General features: G+C 34.0%; 1 protein-coding gene across 1 annotated transcript; it reads left to right on the plus strand.

Moving 5' to 3' along the window:
- Positions 1-14,539: 14,539 nt before the first annotated feature.
- LOC114272245 (uncharacterized) lies at positions 14,540-18,781 on the plus strand. The gene is made up of 3 exons (XM_028213907.2): positions 14,540-15,335; positions 15,928-16,028; positions 18,014-18,781. Exons 1-3 carry the CDS (start codon positions 14,812-14,814, stop codon positions 18,652-18,654), a joined length of 1,266 nt encoding a protein of 421 aa, XP_028069708.2. The 5' UTR covers positions 14,540-14,811; the 3' UTR covers positions 18,655-18,781.
- Positions 18,782-19,045: the final 264 nt, after the last annotated feature.

Raw genomic sequence — 19,045 nt, forward strand, 5'->3', positions numbered from 1 at the left:
GGGTTCTCTTCATCTATTCTTACTTGTACCAAATCTTCCACTGCCTTCTGTTCAGCGGTTTTGCCAACATCCGCAAACAATTCACTGCTCTCAGGTTCTTTCACCATCTGAACAAACCTTTTGGCAGCTCGGCTGCCATTTACTATGACGAAGCATTACTTGGACATAATTTGGTCTCCGTAGACCTCTTCAATTACCCCAGCTTCGTTGGGGAATCGTATTACTTGATGGTAGGTTGACGCTATCGATCGCATGGCGTGCAGCCATGTTCTCCCCAAAATTATGTTGTAAGTGGAAGGGACTTTCAATACCCAGAATTCTACTTGTTTAGTCATGCTCCCTGCTCTGACTGGGAGGATTATCTTGCCGACTGACCACTCTAGCATTGAGTTGAATCCGATCAGCGGAGATACGGCAGGTGCCAAGTCTTTGTCTTCCAATTTCAACTGTTTGAAAGTTTCGTAGTACATTATCTCACATGAGTTCCCTTGATTGATCAAAATTCGCTTAACGTCGTAATCCTTGACACGGAAAGTGACAACCAGTGCATCATTGTGAGGGCAATATATCCTTGCCAAGTCTCTGTTTGAAAAAGTCATGACGTTTGTGGCCTTTGTTTTCCCCTTTTTAATGGTGGGTTGTGCACTCAATACCTCCCTTAAGTGCTCAGCCTTCTTTATCATGCCCCTGAGCTCACATACTCGCTCAGGCTCGAATACCCCATGTATTACGTTTATCACGCCTTGAGGTGGGGTGTCAATCGGTGTTCCATCTGGGTGATCGTGGTTTTGGGGGGCTGGCTGCGTCCCTCCCTCTATGTACCGGTCCAGGTGACCAGCTGCCACTAACTCCTCTAGATGTTGTTTCAACGGCGTGCAGTTTTTAGTGCGGTGCCCCTTTTTCTTTATGGAAGGTGTACCGAGATCTTTCGTCGTAGTCCTTCTGTGCCTCTCCCAATTTAGCTGGCCATTTAACGAAAGGTTCATCGCGTATCTCGCTGAGAATTCGGTAGATTGGTTTCTTGAATACCATGGTAATGGCAGTGCGGACTCTTAACCATCTTTTATCTCGGTCCTCTTCGTTGTCTCGTCTGCCTCGTCCATTTTTGCTTGAGCGTTCTACCGTGTTGATTTTTGCCGTAGTCTTCTTATCTGGTGTTGCTGTTGCACCAGATTTTGCCTTGGCACGGGCACCATTCTCCTCCACCCAAATATGTTGGTGCACTCTCTCCATCAAGGCTTCCATCGTGAGGGGTGGAGTCATTGTAATCGAATCCCTCAATCTATTTTCGACTGGAAGTCTTGTTTTGTATTGTACGACGGCGAGGTTGGTGGGGCAGTCCCCTATCTGGTTGAATGTCTCCCAGTAACGACTGTTGTAGGATCTTAATGTTTTCTTGTCGCCCATGTCAATGAAGAGTAGCTGATCAACCTCCACTGGCGTCTTGGTGTTCGTTCTGAACCTTGCTACAAATGCCTCCGCTAATTGCGCCCAGGAGGCTATGCTGCCTTCTGGTAGCCTTTCGAACTAGGTTAAACCTAGGTCGCCAAGGCTGGATGGGAATAGGATGCACATCAAAGATTCGTTCCGCCAGTGTACTACCATAACCTGGCGAAAGTGGCTTAAGCGTGTAAGGGTCTGTCTTCCCTTCGTACGTGGTAAATTTAGGCTGGATGAAGCCTGAGGGTAATGGTGCTTTCTCAATCGCCGGAACGAACGGTGAGCTATGTAGTCTTACCAATGCTTTATCTGTTGGTTTGTAGGCAAGGTGCGGTATTGCCATTCCAACCTCGACGCTTCTATGAGTCCGAGAAGCCAACCGCTGAAGGGCTGAAACTCTGTGTGGGTCGCGTGCCCTGGCATCCTCCTTTCGTCGTGCCCTTTTTTCAAGCACAGTCTATAAGTCGGACGATCTAGGCAACTCCGTTTGTCTGGACGATGTCTAGTGCGTATGTGAGGGCCGATAGGTACTTCCTTCAGTGTAAGACCTCAATGATTTCGTTCTTTCAGACTTGGAGTAACGAGTTCTGGAAGTTCTTGATTGAGTGTCGCCTGTCCTGAGGCTCTTACTCTCTGCTTGCGATGGCGTGGTATGTCTACCACGATCTTCTGAGTGGCGAGGAGGCGTATTACCTTTGCGCCCCTCTCCTGTTGCCACTCATTTTCCTTTGATCTGGCGCTTCATGGCCTCCATGTCCGCCGTCATCTTCCTTATTAGTTCATCTTGCTCTTTTATGCGATCCTCCAGAGCTTGAGGGTCGATTTTTCGCCTTTGCCTTTCAGGACTTTGTGAGCGAGAGCGATGGGGGCTGTTGTTCCGCCTCCCCCTTGTATCCCTCCGGGGATTCTGTCGCTGGGGCTCTAAGTCTGCCATGGGAGGGATAGAGGGCAATCCTTCGCGCCTCCCACCCCCCTCTGGGGTTTGTCCGTCGATGGCGGACTGCGGCAAATCTTCGTTGTGTGCCATTCAACTAGCGAGGGAAACTTGATCAAGAGGTTTTGTTCTTTGTCTGATATTCCCATAGACAGCACCAATTGTACGGGAAAGAAATAAGCCTTCTTGTATAATCCTGTTGACCAAGTCTGCGCTCCTCCTAACGTCGTCGCTTTACTCCTTGAAAACACAAACGTGAGCTAGCCGGCGGGCATGTGCCGGATACCTCTCCGATGCCTAAGTCAGTAAAATAGACAAATAGACAAAAGCTCTGTGTATTCGAGAATCAAAGTTGTGTTACATCTCCATAGGTGATATTATGAGCTTTTATCGGTTCCGCGTTACACAATCCTAGGAGGACTCTTATTCCTCTATGCAGAGTCCTCCTAGGAATCACATTCCTGAAAGATAATGCTTATCCCTCAACACCCCCCTCACTGCTTAAACCAAGTGAGATGGTTTTACCACGGTTGGATGTCAATACGACCGAGATAACATAGCCATGCTAAAGCTACAGACTAGACCGAGCTCCCACTAGCTTGATTCTTCCTTTCACTATGCATACCTCGGTTTGACATATTCCAACTAGGTTGTCTGAGACCGCACTAACCACAACGAGTTTGGACCGAGCTAACCAATAGCAAGGTTCTGAGGAAAGCTCACCTTACTTCGGCTCAACATGGTATGACCGAGCTAACTGTTATCGCTTTGAGTGTGGTGACCGAGCTAACTTGTAGAGCTCTTATGGACCGGGCTAACTTCTAGTCCCTTTTACTCGGCCCCTCTTATTATGGCCCACAGATCGGCCCATAAATCTAGCTCGGCCCAATTTTCAAATAAATTACCCTCTCATGAACTTTCATTAAGTCCTAACTAAGATTTTTTATACCTTCAAATCCCATTAAATTTTTAATAGTCGGAATTACCCTTCAAATAATGACCGTTCATCATTTATGATCATCTATAAATGAACATGATGATTTAACATTTATTTTGATTTTCAAAACTTTAAAACATCAACTTTTAAATTGAAAAAACTTAAAAAAAAACTAATCAGTATGCTTGGTTTCAGTTTTTTGAGTTTAGTTTTCTGAATTGAGTTTTTTTTTGTTTTTTGTGTCTTTTTGTTTTTAGTGAATTTTTTTAAAATTTTAAGTAAATTTTTAACTTTTTTAGATGCACCTTATCTAGATATATCTAAATAGTAAAATATTTGTGAAAACATGTTTTAAAAAATTAATAAATACACAAAAATATAAAAAAATATACTTTTTTTTTTGTATTTTTAGTATTTAGTGAATTTTTTTTTAAAAAAAAATTCACAAATATTGTAATTTTTAAGTGTGTTTTATGTTAGATGTGTCTTAAAATTTTAAAAATTCCTTGAAATATTAAAAAAAATTCATTGAAACAAAAAAAATATGAAAAACAAAGAAGTAGAAATTTTTGAAAAGTGAATTCTGAAAACTGAAACCAAACAGAGTGATTTGTTTTTTTTTGAAAAAATTAAATTATTTTATGATGATAAAAAATTAATGTGCAAAATTGGAAAAAAAAATTAAAAATGAAAAAACTGATAATGTTTTTAGTTTTAAAACTTTAAAAAAAAAACTGATAATGTTCTCAATTTTATTGGATAGTTGAATCAAACTAATAAGTAGAAGGGTAAAAAGTTTAATTTCATACTCGTTTTTTTTTATCAGTTAGTGAAATAATATATGGAATATTACTATGCAAAATCGATAATGTTCTTAGTTTTAAAAATTGGAAAAAACTGATAATATTTTTAATTTTACTAAATAGAACTTATTGGTTAAAAAAATATTAAATAGTGTCTGAACTAGCATAACATTTGTAAATAGAACTTTTTATAAAAGAATAACTTTAATTTTAATTTAAAATTAAAATTAAAAATTAAAGAATTAATTACCTAAGAGTCCTATTTATAAATGTTATGTGTCACGACCCGCTCCCCGTATTCAAGAGTTAAGCATCGTGATGGCCAGTAACCAAAGTTACCTCCGACCAATTCTTAAACAAATTAATAAACGCGAGCGGAAGTAATATTTAAATAATGGTACCAAAATAATCATTGGAACTTCTATTTAATTACATTATCAGAGCTGAACTATGTCTACAAAGTGCTTTGTGCCTACCCCACACGTTGGTCCTGACGTGTCACTTGAAAGTGGTAAACAACTATAAGCACATGACAGAGTGAGAAATATTATATTAAGAGCATAAGGGCATAAAATTCACCATGGATAACTATGGGGCTAAATAGAGCTTGATATTAAAATACAAAATATATATCATACAGAAATCATTTGACATATAAGACAGAAATTAGGTAAATAACTACAACCACGGTACAGAACATGGCAGGGTTCACCAGAGTGACAATCAGAACATGGGTCAATGGATCCATGACAAACAGAAGACCACAAAGTGGTTAAACAGGGGCTAATGGTTATTTAAGTCCCCCAAGGCGTGAGACTCCCGTGGTGGTAAAACATAATTGTTTATAAAGTCATAGTCAAATATTCTTTAAAATATAAACAAATATATCCATGGGTTTTATTTTCACAAATAAGGTTAAAAAATTAAACCACGTAATTGAAATATTAATATAGTTTATATAACATAACTTGTATAAAATAAATATGGTAAATCAAAACATACATAAAATATATTTTGGTGACTCATCTTAATTTTAATATCTCACTCTTTCTTTCTACCACTAAATACCCTTTCAACATCCATTATTTTTTTCTCTTTTCTTCCTCTCTTTTCTCTTCTTTTTCTTTCTTTCTTTCTGTAGGAGAGGGTTCAAGAAAAAGAATTGAAAAATTCGAAGATCTTCGAAGATCCTTGAAGAACAACTTCGAATTCTCTGGAATATGATGAGAGGCTTAGATTCTTCAATAATCTCAACTTAGGAACACAACAACAAAGGAGATGATGGAGATAAGAGATTGGGTGAAGAAGAAGGCAAAATGGCTAGAGAATAGAATAATGGCAAGGCTCTCCCATGGATCTCCCACTTTCACTCTCAAGGTTGGTAATGGAGAAGGGAAATTAGTTCTTTCCCAAGAGTTAAAAATCTCCAAAATCCATCCCTTGTAAAGCTATGGGTGGGTGCTATTTATAGGCACCTCATGATGTAGGATGGAGCCCATGTGCAAGGCACATGGGGGATATTCTCTCTAACCACCTTGTCCGAGGAGGTGACCTCTCCGAGGAGGTGACTTCTCCGAGGATGAGAAAACCCCGAAGAGGAGATCAATCCCTCGGCGAACCCTTCTTCTTAGCCACACCTAACCAATGATCCCCAATCATCCCAAAGGGTCAGGGGTAGTCCCAGAGGACGTCCTGCCGCAAAATATTGCCGAGTCTCATGGACCCCTCGGGGTCGTGCCACCTCGACTCGGGTATAGGCTAGTTTAACCGAAGAGTGAATTTATCTCCACTCACCGTCCTCAGGATCGGGTCCTTTGTTCGGACTCCATTACGCCCATAGTTCTGGTACGTAGATCCCGGAAAGCTCCGAGCCCGCAAGTGTTCTGGGACTCATTAACGGAGCGACTTCTAGATTGTGTCTGAATCCGTTCGAAGCCAAATGTTTCGGACCTCTAGGTTCGTGGATCCGAACCCTTTCGAGGCTTAGAGCCATTTAGCCCGTTTGAAGGTGATAAATCTGGTCCCGCCAGTCTTGGACTTGCGATAAATTCGGGCCCACTAATCTTGGGCTATTGGGCCTAAATAATTTAGTGGGCTCAAATTAGCCCCTCTTACACTTTCTTTCCAGATCTTCTTTTTTGATCTTTCCCCCTTATTTATATAGAATGGCAGCCGTGGGCGCCAAGCCACGCGGCTGCCAGGTGTCGCCTCCCCCATTAATAACTCTTTAATTCAAGCTTATCCTTAACTTAGTTATTTATTTATATTTTGATTCATAAATTCTTAATAATTATATTATTTTATAAAATTATAAATAATAATATATAATAAATTATATATTTTTTCTAACTGTGATTAAATAATATTAATATAAATTTTACAGAATAATTAAAAATCTGAGTTGTTACATTATGGTAGTTTAGGTCCTATTTATGAATTTCTGAACCAATAAGTCCTATTTAGTAAAACTTAGAATATTATCAATTTTTTCTCAATTTGTAAAACTAAGAACATTATCAATTTTGCATAACAATCTTCCAGATAATTTTTTTCACTAATTGATGAAAAAAAGAGAGCATGAGATTAAATATTTTTGTCCTTGTACTTATTGATTTGATTCAACTATCTAATAAAACTGAGAATATTATCAATTTTTTTTCTAGTTTTAAAACTGAGAATATTATCAATTTTTTTTCATTTTTTCATTTTGTAAGTTTTATTTATTTATTTATTTATTTTAATTATGCACATCAATGTTCTATCATCATTCTCCTTTATAGACACAAATTTTTTAGTTTTGCATAAAAAAAAATAATTCAGTTTTTTCAAATTTTTTTTTTTAAAAAAACATTATTTTTTTTAGATTTTTCAAATTGGAAGTTGATGTTTTAAAACTTTAAAAATTAAAATAAATATCAAATCATCGTGTTCCTTTTTAAATAATCATAAATGATAAACAATCATTGTTTGAAGGGTGTTTTCGACGATTAAAAATTTAATGGGACTCCAAGGTCTAAAAAATCTTAGTTAGGACTTAATTGAATATAAATTCATAAATTAGGATTTGTGTATAAATGCCTCAAAATTAAATTATGATTTTAATTATTTATTTTGATAATATTGGTGCTATAGTTCTATAAAATTGTTACTTGAATACTTATATATATTAATTTTGGTTAAATTATTTGTGTATTTTAATAATTTTAGTTTTATCATATTATAGAATTGTAATTATGATATAATAATTTTGTATGATATATATTAAATTATAAAATAGTAAAATAAATACTTATTTTGATATTAAAAATAATAGTTAAATTAGAAGAAGAATTAATAACATCAAATTAAAAGTAATTATACCCATTTAATTTTCTTTTATATTTATTTAGAAAATAAAAATATGTAGAAATAGAAATTATATAAAATTTATTTAAAAAATTAAATATAAATATAGTGTAATTAGATTATCATATAATGATTTTATATTATATATAATATATTATAAATTATAAGATTGTAAAATAAATACTCTTGATTAAATTAAAATATCAACTATATAAAAAAAATTCAACTACAACTAATTAAGAAAGAATCACGTAAGTACTTCTAAACCCAAAAAGAAAAAATAATGAAAACATCCAAATAATAAATACATCTCAATGTGTGAAGTGATTAATCATAGTATGTAATATGATGCCAAAATATAAAAGAGCTTATTGTTTAACAATTGAAAAAGTAACTCAAGCAGTAAATTCAAATTTTAGAAATTCCTCAAGAGCATCGTTGTTGTATAGGTTTTCCTCTTGTGAGTTGTGATTATATAAAATAATGTAGGATATAAAGTATAATTTCATATATAGAATTACTATAAAATTTAAATGATAAATCCATGATATAGAATAATATAGAATTGGTATTGGGTATAGAACAATGCACTGGAAAATAAGAAAAGAAAAAGAAAAAGAAAACAATTTAGCATTAAAAAAAATCCTAATATCCTTGAAAGAATTAAGAAGAAAAACGTGAAATTCAAAATTGGTATTAGATTTGTGGATTATCTCAATTTACCATGAAAAATATATGGAAAATTAATATTTGTCAAATAGAGTTGTACGGGAAAGAAATAATTCTTCTCGTAAGTTTGCCTCCTCCAAACAATGTTGCTTAGCCACCTGAAAACACAAACGTGAGCTAACTGGCGGGTGTGTGCCGGAAACCCCTCCGATGCCTAAGTCAGCAACTAAACAATAGACAATAAGCTCTGTGTATTCTAGAGTAAGAATTGGGATACCTGTCCATAGGTCTGGTCATGAGTTTTTATAGACTTTACTTTTGCACAATCCTAGTAGGATTCCAACTCTCCCTATGAGAGTCCTCCTAGGAATCACACACCCTACTCACTACCAACCAAGTGAGATGGTTTTGCACAATCCTAGTAGGATTCTAACTCTCCTTAACAGAGCCTTACTAGGAGTCTCATCACTGCAAGCCAAGTGAGATGGCTGAACCTTTTACCTCGGTTATACATTCCAGCCCGAACTGCTTTATCTCGGTCCCCTGCCCTTCTAACGGATGCCACCCTGCCGAGCTATACACAGCTCGGCCCTCGTCATTGATGCTACCTCATTTTAATAAGCTGCTGCAACCACACCAAGCTAAGTTACCTCGGTCACACGCTTAAGTAATGATGTAGATGGCGCCCGGCCGAGTTATACCAAGACCGGCCGAGCTATACTAAGCCCGACATCCTTTCTCACCAATGCCTCGGCTAACCACCAGGCCCACTTATTTTGGCTGACATCTCTACCTCGGCTAACATAGCGGTCAGTCAAGTTACTTCGGCTCTGTGATACTTTAAGCACTACTATCAGTCTTGACTTCGAGATGACGCCTTGTAGAGCTATTGTTTAGCTCGGTCCTCTTTCTACCGATACCTTGGTCCATAGTTCGGCCCAAACTCAAAATATGAGATGTCTTTTTGGCCTAAGACCGAGCTACACCATCCCTTATCTCGGCCCATTACACGGTCCAACTCTCAAAGAAGACTCTTCCTAGTTCGGCCCAATTTATTTACAAATTACCCTCTCAAGAGTCCATATAAAATAAGTAAAGTTAGTATAATTTAAATTAGGTTTGACTTTGTATAGAACTCTATATGTAATTAAGAAAATACATGTTGATGTGGCTTTCTTAAAAAAAAAAGTAAGTCCTTATATGGGCACATAAATATGAGAAAAATACTACTTTTAAATCACTACATAAAATACTTCTCACCCACAAAAATTTAATGAATCCCATATCACATGATGATATATGGGCACATAACTTTCATAAATTGATAGTATTTGATACTTTTAGCCACGTTTTAATTAATGCCGGTAATATTGTTATATAATGAATAGGTTTAACGTCTTTACATAATACTTGTCTTAATTGTAAAGTCAATACTTGCTAAAGTATTCATGATTTGTCCATTTATTATGAATCAACATTGACTATGTATTGCTTGATTAGCATTCACCAGATAGTTTGATGAATGAGAAAAAGATTATAGTAATTAAATGTGGAAAACATTTATGAAAAAATAATGTTTGATAACATTCACATTTTATATAATAGAATGAATTTATAAAGTTAATCAAAAGGCTCAGGGAAGAAATATTTGTATAGTGGTTAGGTTTACGCATGAACAGCATAACAATATATAATATTTTTCTTATTAATATATTGTGTTTTAGTGGAATCGTTTGCTAGTTATTTTAGCAATGATCCTGTGGTGGATATATGAGATCTAGAGTAGTTAATTTGATTCCCAAATATACAGACGACAAGGGAACACCGTTTGCTCCATATTTGTTTAGAGAATGGTTGGCCAAACCAAGCCCAACATCTGACTTCTAACTACTCTCTCTGATTAAGATGCTCTTGTTTTGTAGATATAAATAAATACGTGTATCTTGTAAATGTAATCAGCTCGATTTTGGTCGGAATTAGAAAAAAAATTAGTAACGAGCTGAATATTTCAATTCTATTGATTCAGGAATCGAGGCTGAGATTACTCTATAATTGCCTCTATCGTAACTTTTATTGTAATATATGTAGCATTGATCACTTTAATTAAAATTTTAAAAATATTTAAATATAAAATTTCAAGGGGGATGTACCAATAAATCCCAAATTAATAACTTATGCACTGTTTAGTCCTAAAAGTTTTCTTATAGACTGAAAGGTCCCATTACAATGTTAATAACATCAGATACAATGTTAATAACATCAGAGTCATGTTACAAACATTGGATTTCAAACATCTAATGCTCATCAAATTTCAATAATGTTTAAAAATATAGGATGAAAAACATCTAATGTTCATCAGATTTCAATAAATTTTGAAATTATAGAATGAAACATCAGATTATTTACATCATTCACATCATGTTGATGTAAAAATGGGACTAAATGGAGCATAAGAAAACTTTTAGGACTAAATGGTTCAACGTTTCAAAAACTAGGACTTATGGGTAAATTTTCCAAATTTCAATTAGTAAATAAATCCTTATAAAAAAATTGATCAAAACATTAAAATTTCAATTGATCTTAAGCAATCGAATGTGTTCTATTTTTCCCACATTCCTACAAACATGTGTACATTGCATTACTATTTCACATGCTGCTAAGTAGGTCTGCAAATGAATCGAGCTGTTCATAAACAAGCTTGGCTTAGCTTAGCTCAGCTCTGCTCCTCAGTTCGTTTAGTAAACGAGCCGAGCTCGAGCTCTCATAAGCTCGCCTCATTAAACTCGGCTTGTTTATTTTTATTTAAATTATATAATAAATATATTATTTATATATTAAATAATATAAATAATATTTTTTATTTAAATAATATAAATAATATTTAAAAAAATTATCGAGCCGAGCCGAGCTCGAGCTCAATAAACGAGTTTGATAAGTAAACGAGCCAAGCTCGAGCTCAACAAAGCTCGGCTTGGCTCGGCTTAGCTCGATTCGATTCGTTTGCCGCCCTACTGCTAAGTGTTGGGAAATTGGTAAGAAAGAGGCAAGATTTGAGATGGATAATAGGCTGAGATTCTTTGTAATAAAAAAATCTGCATGCTTTTTCTCTCATTAATTTTGATTGTATGATTCCATTTTATTATTTAAATTAAAAATCAGATTGCATAATTATTAGGTGTTAGTAAAATTTTGGTTTGGGATTGATCGACATATGCCAATCGACAAATAACCTAAAATTTCACAAAAACAAAATGAAAGAGTTTTATACTTGAACGCTGTATTTGGTTGGGGGATTTGGGAAGGAATTTGGAAGTGAAAATGGAAAAAGTAAGTGAAATGTACATAAAATATATTTATATTTCACCTAGTTTCACACACTTTTTACATTTTTCTTTCAAATCTTTTTTCAAATCTTTCAACCAAACATAACGTAACAGATTAAAAGACTTCTTTGAAGTCAATCAATTGAAACAAACAAACTAAAATTGAAATTATATAACCGAAATCGTTACTTGTTACAAGCATGAGAACAAGAATAAGAAAAAAGAACTAAATGCTACACTAAATTACAAAAGAACTACTCCTAAGCATCCTAATTTCACAAGTGTTGTGAATGTGTTTGATTATGATTCATCTTTGGATCTCCTAGCTTTTGAACCTCCACTTGGTTACGAACTCTGCAACCACACGTGCCTTTATGATTTCTGCAAATGCACTCCCTCTCCCTTGGGCCTTGTTTGACTCAACTGTCCATCTAATTCAAGTGCTTGTAATTGCCCCTTCTTTACATGCCTTCCTTTGTCTATTCACGTGCTCCAGATGCAGTCTCACTTCAAGACACATGCCCACTTTACCTCAAAGCATTTTGAACCATTAGCACGTCTCCTTGCCCACATTATCACTTCTATCCACAGGCTAAATTACATAATTTAGTACCAACATGAGGCATAAAATAAGAAATAAGGGGACATAAATCATTTTAGGGACAAACAATCCTATGCCATGAGTAATGATGTTTAGTGCCATTGACAGAACAAAAACCAATTTTCCTAACGACAATGCTACGTAGCTCAAATAAAGTGGCTCAAAAGTGGCTCAAATGGCCAAAACGACGTCGTTTTGAGTACAGAACAACATAAAAATGACCAAAACGACGTCGTTTTGGCCATTTGAGCCACTTTTGAGCCACTTTATTTGAGCTACGAGTCATTTTCCTTTTCCTAAATTGGGGGTGTTTGTAGAAAAGTAGGGTGCACAATGCTGGGGTTGGTTAGTTATTGTCCACATAAATGGATAGGAGCAATGCTAGGGATAACGCAAATGGGCCTAGTAGTTGCCATCAGTCAATTCCTTTATTGGGGTTGTATTGTATATGAAAAAGATTATGACTGTTTGGCTGTTGCACTTTTTTCTTTAGGTACCTCTTGGAATCTGTGGATTCGCACTAACCCTGTTTTCAGGCCCTAAATTACCCTCTGCTTCCCACGCCCCAAAATTGATAAATATGATTCACACCTCTGTTTGGCAAAATTTTAAAATTAATTTTTAAGATAATAAATATTAAATTAAAATACTTTAAATAAGTTTTATAAATATTTGGTGCAGTGTTTTTGAAAAACATGTGAAAAAGTTAAAATTACTAGTCAAATAACAGTTTTTTGAAATGTAAAATTAAAACACATACACATATATATATATATATATATATATATATATATATTTATTTATTATAAATATTTATCTATTTTTTTTAACAGGTATGCTTGTAATTATGAAAACATTGAGGGATTTTTTGTCCAATTTCCAAAAGTTTAAAAAGTTAAGCTGAAAATAGACCCCGAGTCTTTTCGAAAAAAAAAAAAGCTTTTTTAAAATAAAAATAATAAAATAAAGATAAACTGCTTAAATTATACAAGTTAAATGTAATAAGTTATGCCAAACACATATTCCACTATTTTTTAATTCAAATTGTGCAATTGAAAATTTTTACCAAGAAAGACTAGAAAGTAAAGAACTCTGATGTGCTGACATCAGAATTCAATTGATGGATTGCATATTTTTCACAACTTTCCTCAATGTATTGCAGTTCAATTGTATGATGATGTCAGAGGAATTAGCTGTCCCAAAACTATGTATTCTTCATTTTAATTTTATATAATGCAACTCAATTTCTCTTCCTACAAAAAAAGAAAAAGGAAAAACAGGAACTCCGTTATGAAATACTCTTAATTACATAGAATCGATCTATGGCCCTGTTTGAGATAAAAGTTGGAGCTAAAATAGTCATGTAGACTAAAATAAGTTATTTTAGCCAAATAAAATAAAATGTCACATTCAATACATAATTATTTTATTTTTCTTTTGCAAAAATTAAAAAAATTAAAAAATTTATTATAAACGAGACTTTTTAACTTAAGACTAGCATAGTCAAAAAGCAAAAAACTAACCCATATCCCAAATCAACTAATATGAAACAGTGTGTAGTGGAGTGCCTTAGTAGTTTCAGCTTTTCCCAGTCTTTTTGGGTGAATAAGCTTTTCCCAGTTGATCCTTCTTCAGAGAAAGAAAAGAAGAGCAAAGAAACAAGAGAATAACTCCAACATGTAAAAAACAGCATCATCATCATACATGCAATCAACCATGCATGTTACTCGTGTATACGAGCCAAATCGGCCGCCCAAACACTCCCACATGATCCAATAAAACCAGTGGATCCCAACATCACCCCAGATCCTCCCAATTCCACTTGATTAACTTTCACTTGACCAAGTCGAGCAGAAAAAGTCAAAACAAATATCAAGTAGAGATATTATGAAGCTACTCAACCTTAATAATTACACATAAAGACAAACACATCCTTTGTTTGAAGCTATAAAAATGTTATTTATCTAGAAATAAATCACACGATGAGACAAGGCCTCACATCGTGTGTGTAGGCACTTGCATATAGTATTTGTATTCTATTATATGATTTGTTTATAAAGAATTGATAATATATTATTTATTTTTATTTTTTATTTTTTTGAACCATTTTATATCATTAAGTAGAAGTATCGTGTCACATGATGTTTTAGCCAATTATGTAGTAAAAAATGTCCTATAAAATTGTGAAGTTTCATTTTTCAAAGCATCAGATTATCTAATAATCTTTTCATTAACTATCTGTCTATTTATTATTTGATTTTATTATTTTTTAATAGTTATGTTTAAATAATGAAAAAATCATAAATATTACATAAGTGATAATATAAAATTATGACAAAAAAATAACAAGTAGTCTGAAAACACACTTAATTCAAAAAATAAAACCGAAACCACATATTAAAAATTATGAGTAGAATTTATGAATTTGTAAAGTAAGAAATCAAAAATCAATACACAGAAAAATTCAAAAAATACAGCGTGTGGTCTGTCAATTCTTTGTCCTTGATATGTGACATTTCTTTTGTGGGTTAGTGTTAAGTTAAATAAAAACAAACAAAAAGAAAAAAAAGAGAGAATTAAGGGATAATAAACAAAAGAAGAAAAAGGAGCAAAGACCCACCACCATCACCCAGCTTTGCCTTCTCCTCATTCCTCGTCTTGGATCTCTCATCATCCCTCTCTTCAATAAAGAAAAAGGAAAAAAAAACAAAAAAAAAAGCTCTCTCAAAGTTTTAAAAGCTTCTCTCTCTCTCTCATCCATGAACAAGAGAGCTTCCACTGCAGCAATTCTCTCCTGTTTTCTTGCTCTGCTTTTCATGGCACTCCTCACTTTCGTTCCAAACTCCTCAAAGCCCAAAAAACAAACCTCCAAGCCAAAGCGAAAGCATCATAAGAATCGACCATCCTCATGGGACCAAATCAAGAACTTGCTGAGCTGCAAGCAGATGGAACAATCAAAAGTTCACGACCCATCAAAGACCTCTGGTGGGTATGCGAAGTTGGGGTCTTGTAGTTCGATATGTAGCTTCAGGGACGTGGTTCATGGCAACACAAGCAGGGTGGTTCACAGAGCCGATAACTCGCCTGAAAGTAGCTCGCTGGGTCAGGAAACCAGGCTGCTCAGTCGCAAAGCTGTTAATGGCTCGACTTCCAATCGGTCTTTGTCGAGCTCTGCAAGATCCAACGCTAGCGGTGTGACTCACACTTCTTCTTCTTCCAAAGGCATGCAGCTGAGGAAGCTTTCTGGGTGCTATGAATGTCGCACCATCGTTGACCCCAGCAGGTATTTTTTCTTTTTTTCAATTTTTTCAAAACGATTGGGTGTTTGGAAACTATTATTTTAGGAGGCTATTTTAATTTTTTTTTTTTTGACTATTTTGATAGGTTAAAATTTTTGTGTTTAGAAAAATAGTTTGATTTTTTTATAGTTGGATGTGATGTTTGTGAGAGAAAAAGTAAAATGATTATGAATTTAATGTGAAATTTTATCTTATTAATTATTTTAGCATGTTTTACAATTTTATGTATTTTAATCCAAAAAAACACCTCACATCAATCTAGTGATACATTTTGTATAAATAACAATTTCGATGCAAAAATACGGCAAGATTGTGGTTTTATTTGCACTAGAACCCAAACTTTACTAGCATTTTCTTATTTTTGCAATTAGATACACTTTTCTTGTTGATTTGTAATTTTTCCAAAATAAAATATGTTGACCAGGTTTATTTTGGTCCTAAATAAATTAGTATATATTTTGAGTACTTGTTCCAATTTTTTTTTTTATTATTATTATTTTGGTTTTTGGTTGAATGGTTTATATTAATTGTACAAGAAGAGCAATGCATTTATTTAAAATTATATACTGAAAAAAGGTACACATCTCCGAGGGCTACACTATGTGCTTGCTCAGAGTGTGGAGAGGTCTTCCCCACCATGGAAAGCTTAGAGATTCATCAAGCAGTTAGGCATGCTGGTATTTTGTCTAGTCTCTTTCTTTCTTATTTATAATTCATGTGTATCTTTTAAGTTTAACATCTATTTTTTATTATTTGTTTGGCATATAAGGTTTTGGTTAAAATAATCACAAAAGGACAAAATAGACTTTTTAGTTTAATAAGATAAAATATCATATCATATCAAAATCATAATCATTTTATTTTTGCTCTCACAAAAGTCAAAAAAATCAAAAAAACCTATCCAAATAAGGCTTTTTAGCCCTAGGCTAAAATAGCCAAAGAGTCAATCACATCCCAAACGAATGCTTACTTATATATTTTAGAAAAATTACAAATCAGTTAGAAAAAGTGAAAAAAATATGAAAATGTAAATGGTGTCCAGTACAAATAAGGTTACAACAATTTTTACTTGCATTTGAGTACATAATCACTTCCGGAAGTGATTTGAAATGAGAAAAAAAAAATTAAGTAAAATATAAATAAAATATATTTACAGTTCACCTAATTTGACATATTTTTCTTTTTTCTTTCCAAATTCATTTCCAAATTCCAACCAAATACAGCGTTTTAGTTTCATATTTTTACAATTATTTTTTATTTTGTTTCATTAATTTTCAATTCTCTTTCTTTAATACATGCACACGCATTTAAATTCCAGGTTAAATTTTGCTGATATCAGCAAATGTTTACTCATATGCTATCAGTTCAAATTATGCCTTTTCTACCTTTAATTTCGAAAATCAGGACCTACCATTATTCCACTAGATGCAATAATCTTAAAAACTTTTAACTATTTCATTTGGCAAACATTTTTTTAATTTATTTAGACCATAAATCGTTTTGTACAAAGTCATGTGTTCAAAAAAGTATATGTCAATGTTAAATGAAGGTTAAAATGAACATAATTCAAACAAAGGTTACCTTGACCAATGATTTAACTTTAGATATTGTCTGTAAAATTATTGTAAAAGTAGCCATCGTGGCTTTTTAACTTTTTATGTCTCCAACAAATCTAAATTACCTAGCTTGTCTCGAGATCATAATATACACTACCTTTCATTTCATTTTTGGGGCATTTTTTTTCTTTCTATTTTCAAATTCCTCAATTGTTATCTCAATGCATTTCGACCAATGAATTATATTTTAAAAATTACATATGTCAAAATTTCTACATATGATACAATAATAAAACACACATTAAGGCAACTCAAAATAAGCAAATAATTTGAAAATAAAAAATCATCAATAAATTTACAAACACACAAAACAACTAGGCAAAAAATATATATAAAAAAATAAATTTTTTATACAAAAGTATACATCATTATCAAATTTTATTAAATTTTAATTATTAATATTTTCTATGATTGTGATTGAAAAACCAAAAATTCATTTGCCAATTGGACCTACCTAGGGCTTATTTCCAGCTGTGTCATAATAGAGGAAGAAAAGTAGCCTCCACCTCCACTGTGTTTATATAATCCCACCGGTCATATCATAAAATCATCCAACGGTAATCGTGGAATCATCCTTGACCCCACCGACAGATTGAGCAAAACTCTGCTAAAGAAATTTCCAACGTGCAAAAGTGTTTTTTCGATCAAAGTAAATTTTTATTTTTCTAAAAAATTGGAATATTCGACAAATTTTATATATTAAATAATTTAAATTATTAAAATAAAATTCATAATAATTCCATAGACGTGAACAGCACTGTCTAATTCATTATGTGGACTAAAGATAATTTGTTTCATTTAGAAAAATTATGCAATGATTTACGGATAAATTAACATGATATCTTAATTTAATATTAATTGATTAAAATTATAAAATTTAATATTTTTTTGTTAAAAAAGTAAGTGATAACTTGACGAGTGTGAAATAATAAGTGATATAAAATAACATTTTAAGATAATTAAAAAATCATTTGGGATTCTGGATAAATTTGTCATTTACTTCCATAGGGAAAATTTCATAATCACAATTTGTTGCTGGCAAACAGTGTCGGAGCTAGGTCCGGAAGATTCGGGTCGGAACATAGTGGAAATAATATTCAAGTCAAGTTGGCTCAAGAAAGACAACCCGGTCTGCAAGATCGAACGGATATTAAAAGTCCACAACACCCGACGCACCATCCAACGGTTTGAAGACTGTCGAGATGCGGTGAAGATCCGTGTGAACGCCAACACCAAGAAAAACCCCAGGTGCGCCGCCGATGGAAACGAGCTGCTACGCTTCCACTCCACGACTCTGTCGTGCACTCTCGGCGCGCGCGGCTCATCGAGCCTGTGCGGCTTAACGCCAGGTTGCGGAGTGTGTACGGTTATCAAGCATGGATTCTCAGGAAAAGCATCAGACGGTAAAGGGGTACGCACAACGGCAAGTAGTGGTAGGGCCCACGATTGCATCAACGGTGGGGATGGTCGCAGGGCAATGCTGGTGTGCCGTGTGATTGCGGGAAGGGTGAGGCGTATGGCGGATGATGGGGCGGAGGAGGAGGAAAGTGTATCGGCTGGCTCGTATGATTCTGTAGCCGGTTACGCTGGGATTTACTCAAATCTCGAGGAGCTATATGTTTTTAATCCGAGGGCTATCCTTCCATGTTTCGTAGTGATCTACAAAGCTCTCCAATGTAGTGGTTGAATCGAAGCATCTCTTTTTGTAACTTTGTTTTTGTATGGAATTAGCTAAACCAAGCTGGCCCATATATCACTGTCTTGTATATATTAATCTTGTTTTTATATGTTGTCACATGGTTACATAGTTTTCATTTGGTGGTCTAGCTCAACTGCTCTAAGTGCAGTCCTTTTGTCTTTTTTTTTAAAAAAAATATTAAATTAAATTGGTGGTGACTAATAATCATTGTATGTTCTTGCAATGACCTTGAAAGAAAGTTAATTAGAGATTTTGATCTCTATTACATATATAAGTTTATTGGTTCATGACAAAATGGAGTTTTGCCTAGGAAATACCACCTTTGTATATATGCAAGTCCATTGGTTCTTATTGTTTTCAAGTGCTTAGACTTTTAAAC

Source organism: Camellia sinensis, chromosome 3, assembly GCF_055761805.1.
Source record: "Camellia sinensis isolate YWXY chromosome 3, ASM5576180v1, whole genome shotgun sequence".
NCBI classification, from domain to species: Eukaryota; Viridiplantae; Streptophyta; class Magnoliopsida; order Ericales; family Theaceae; genus Camellia; species Camellia sinensis.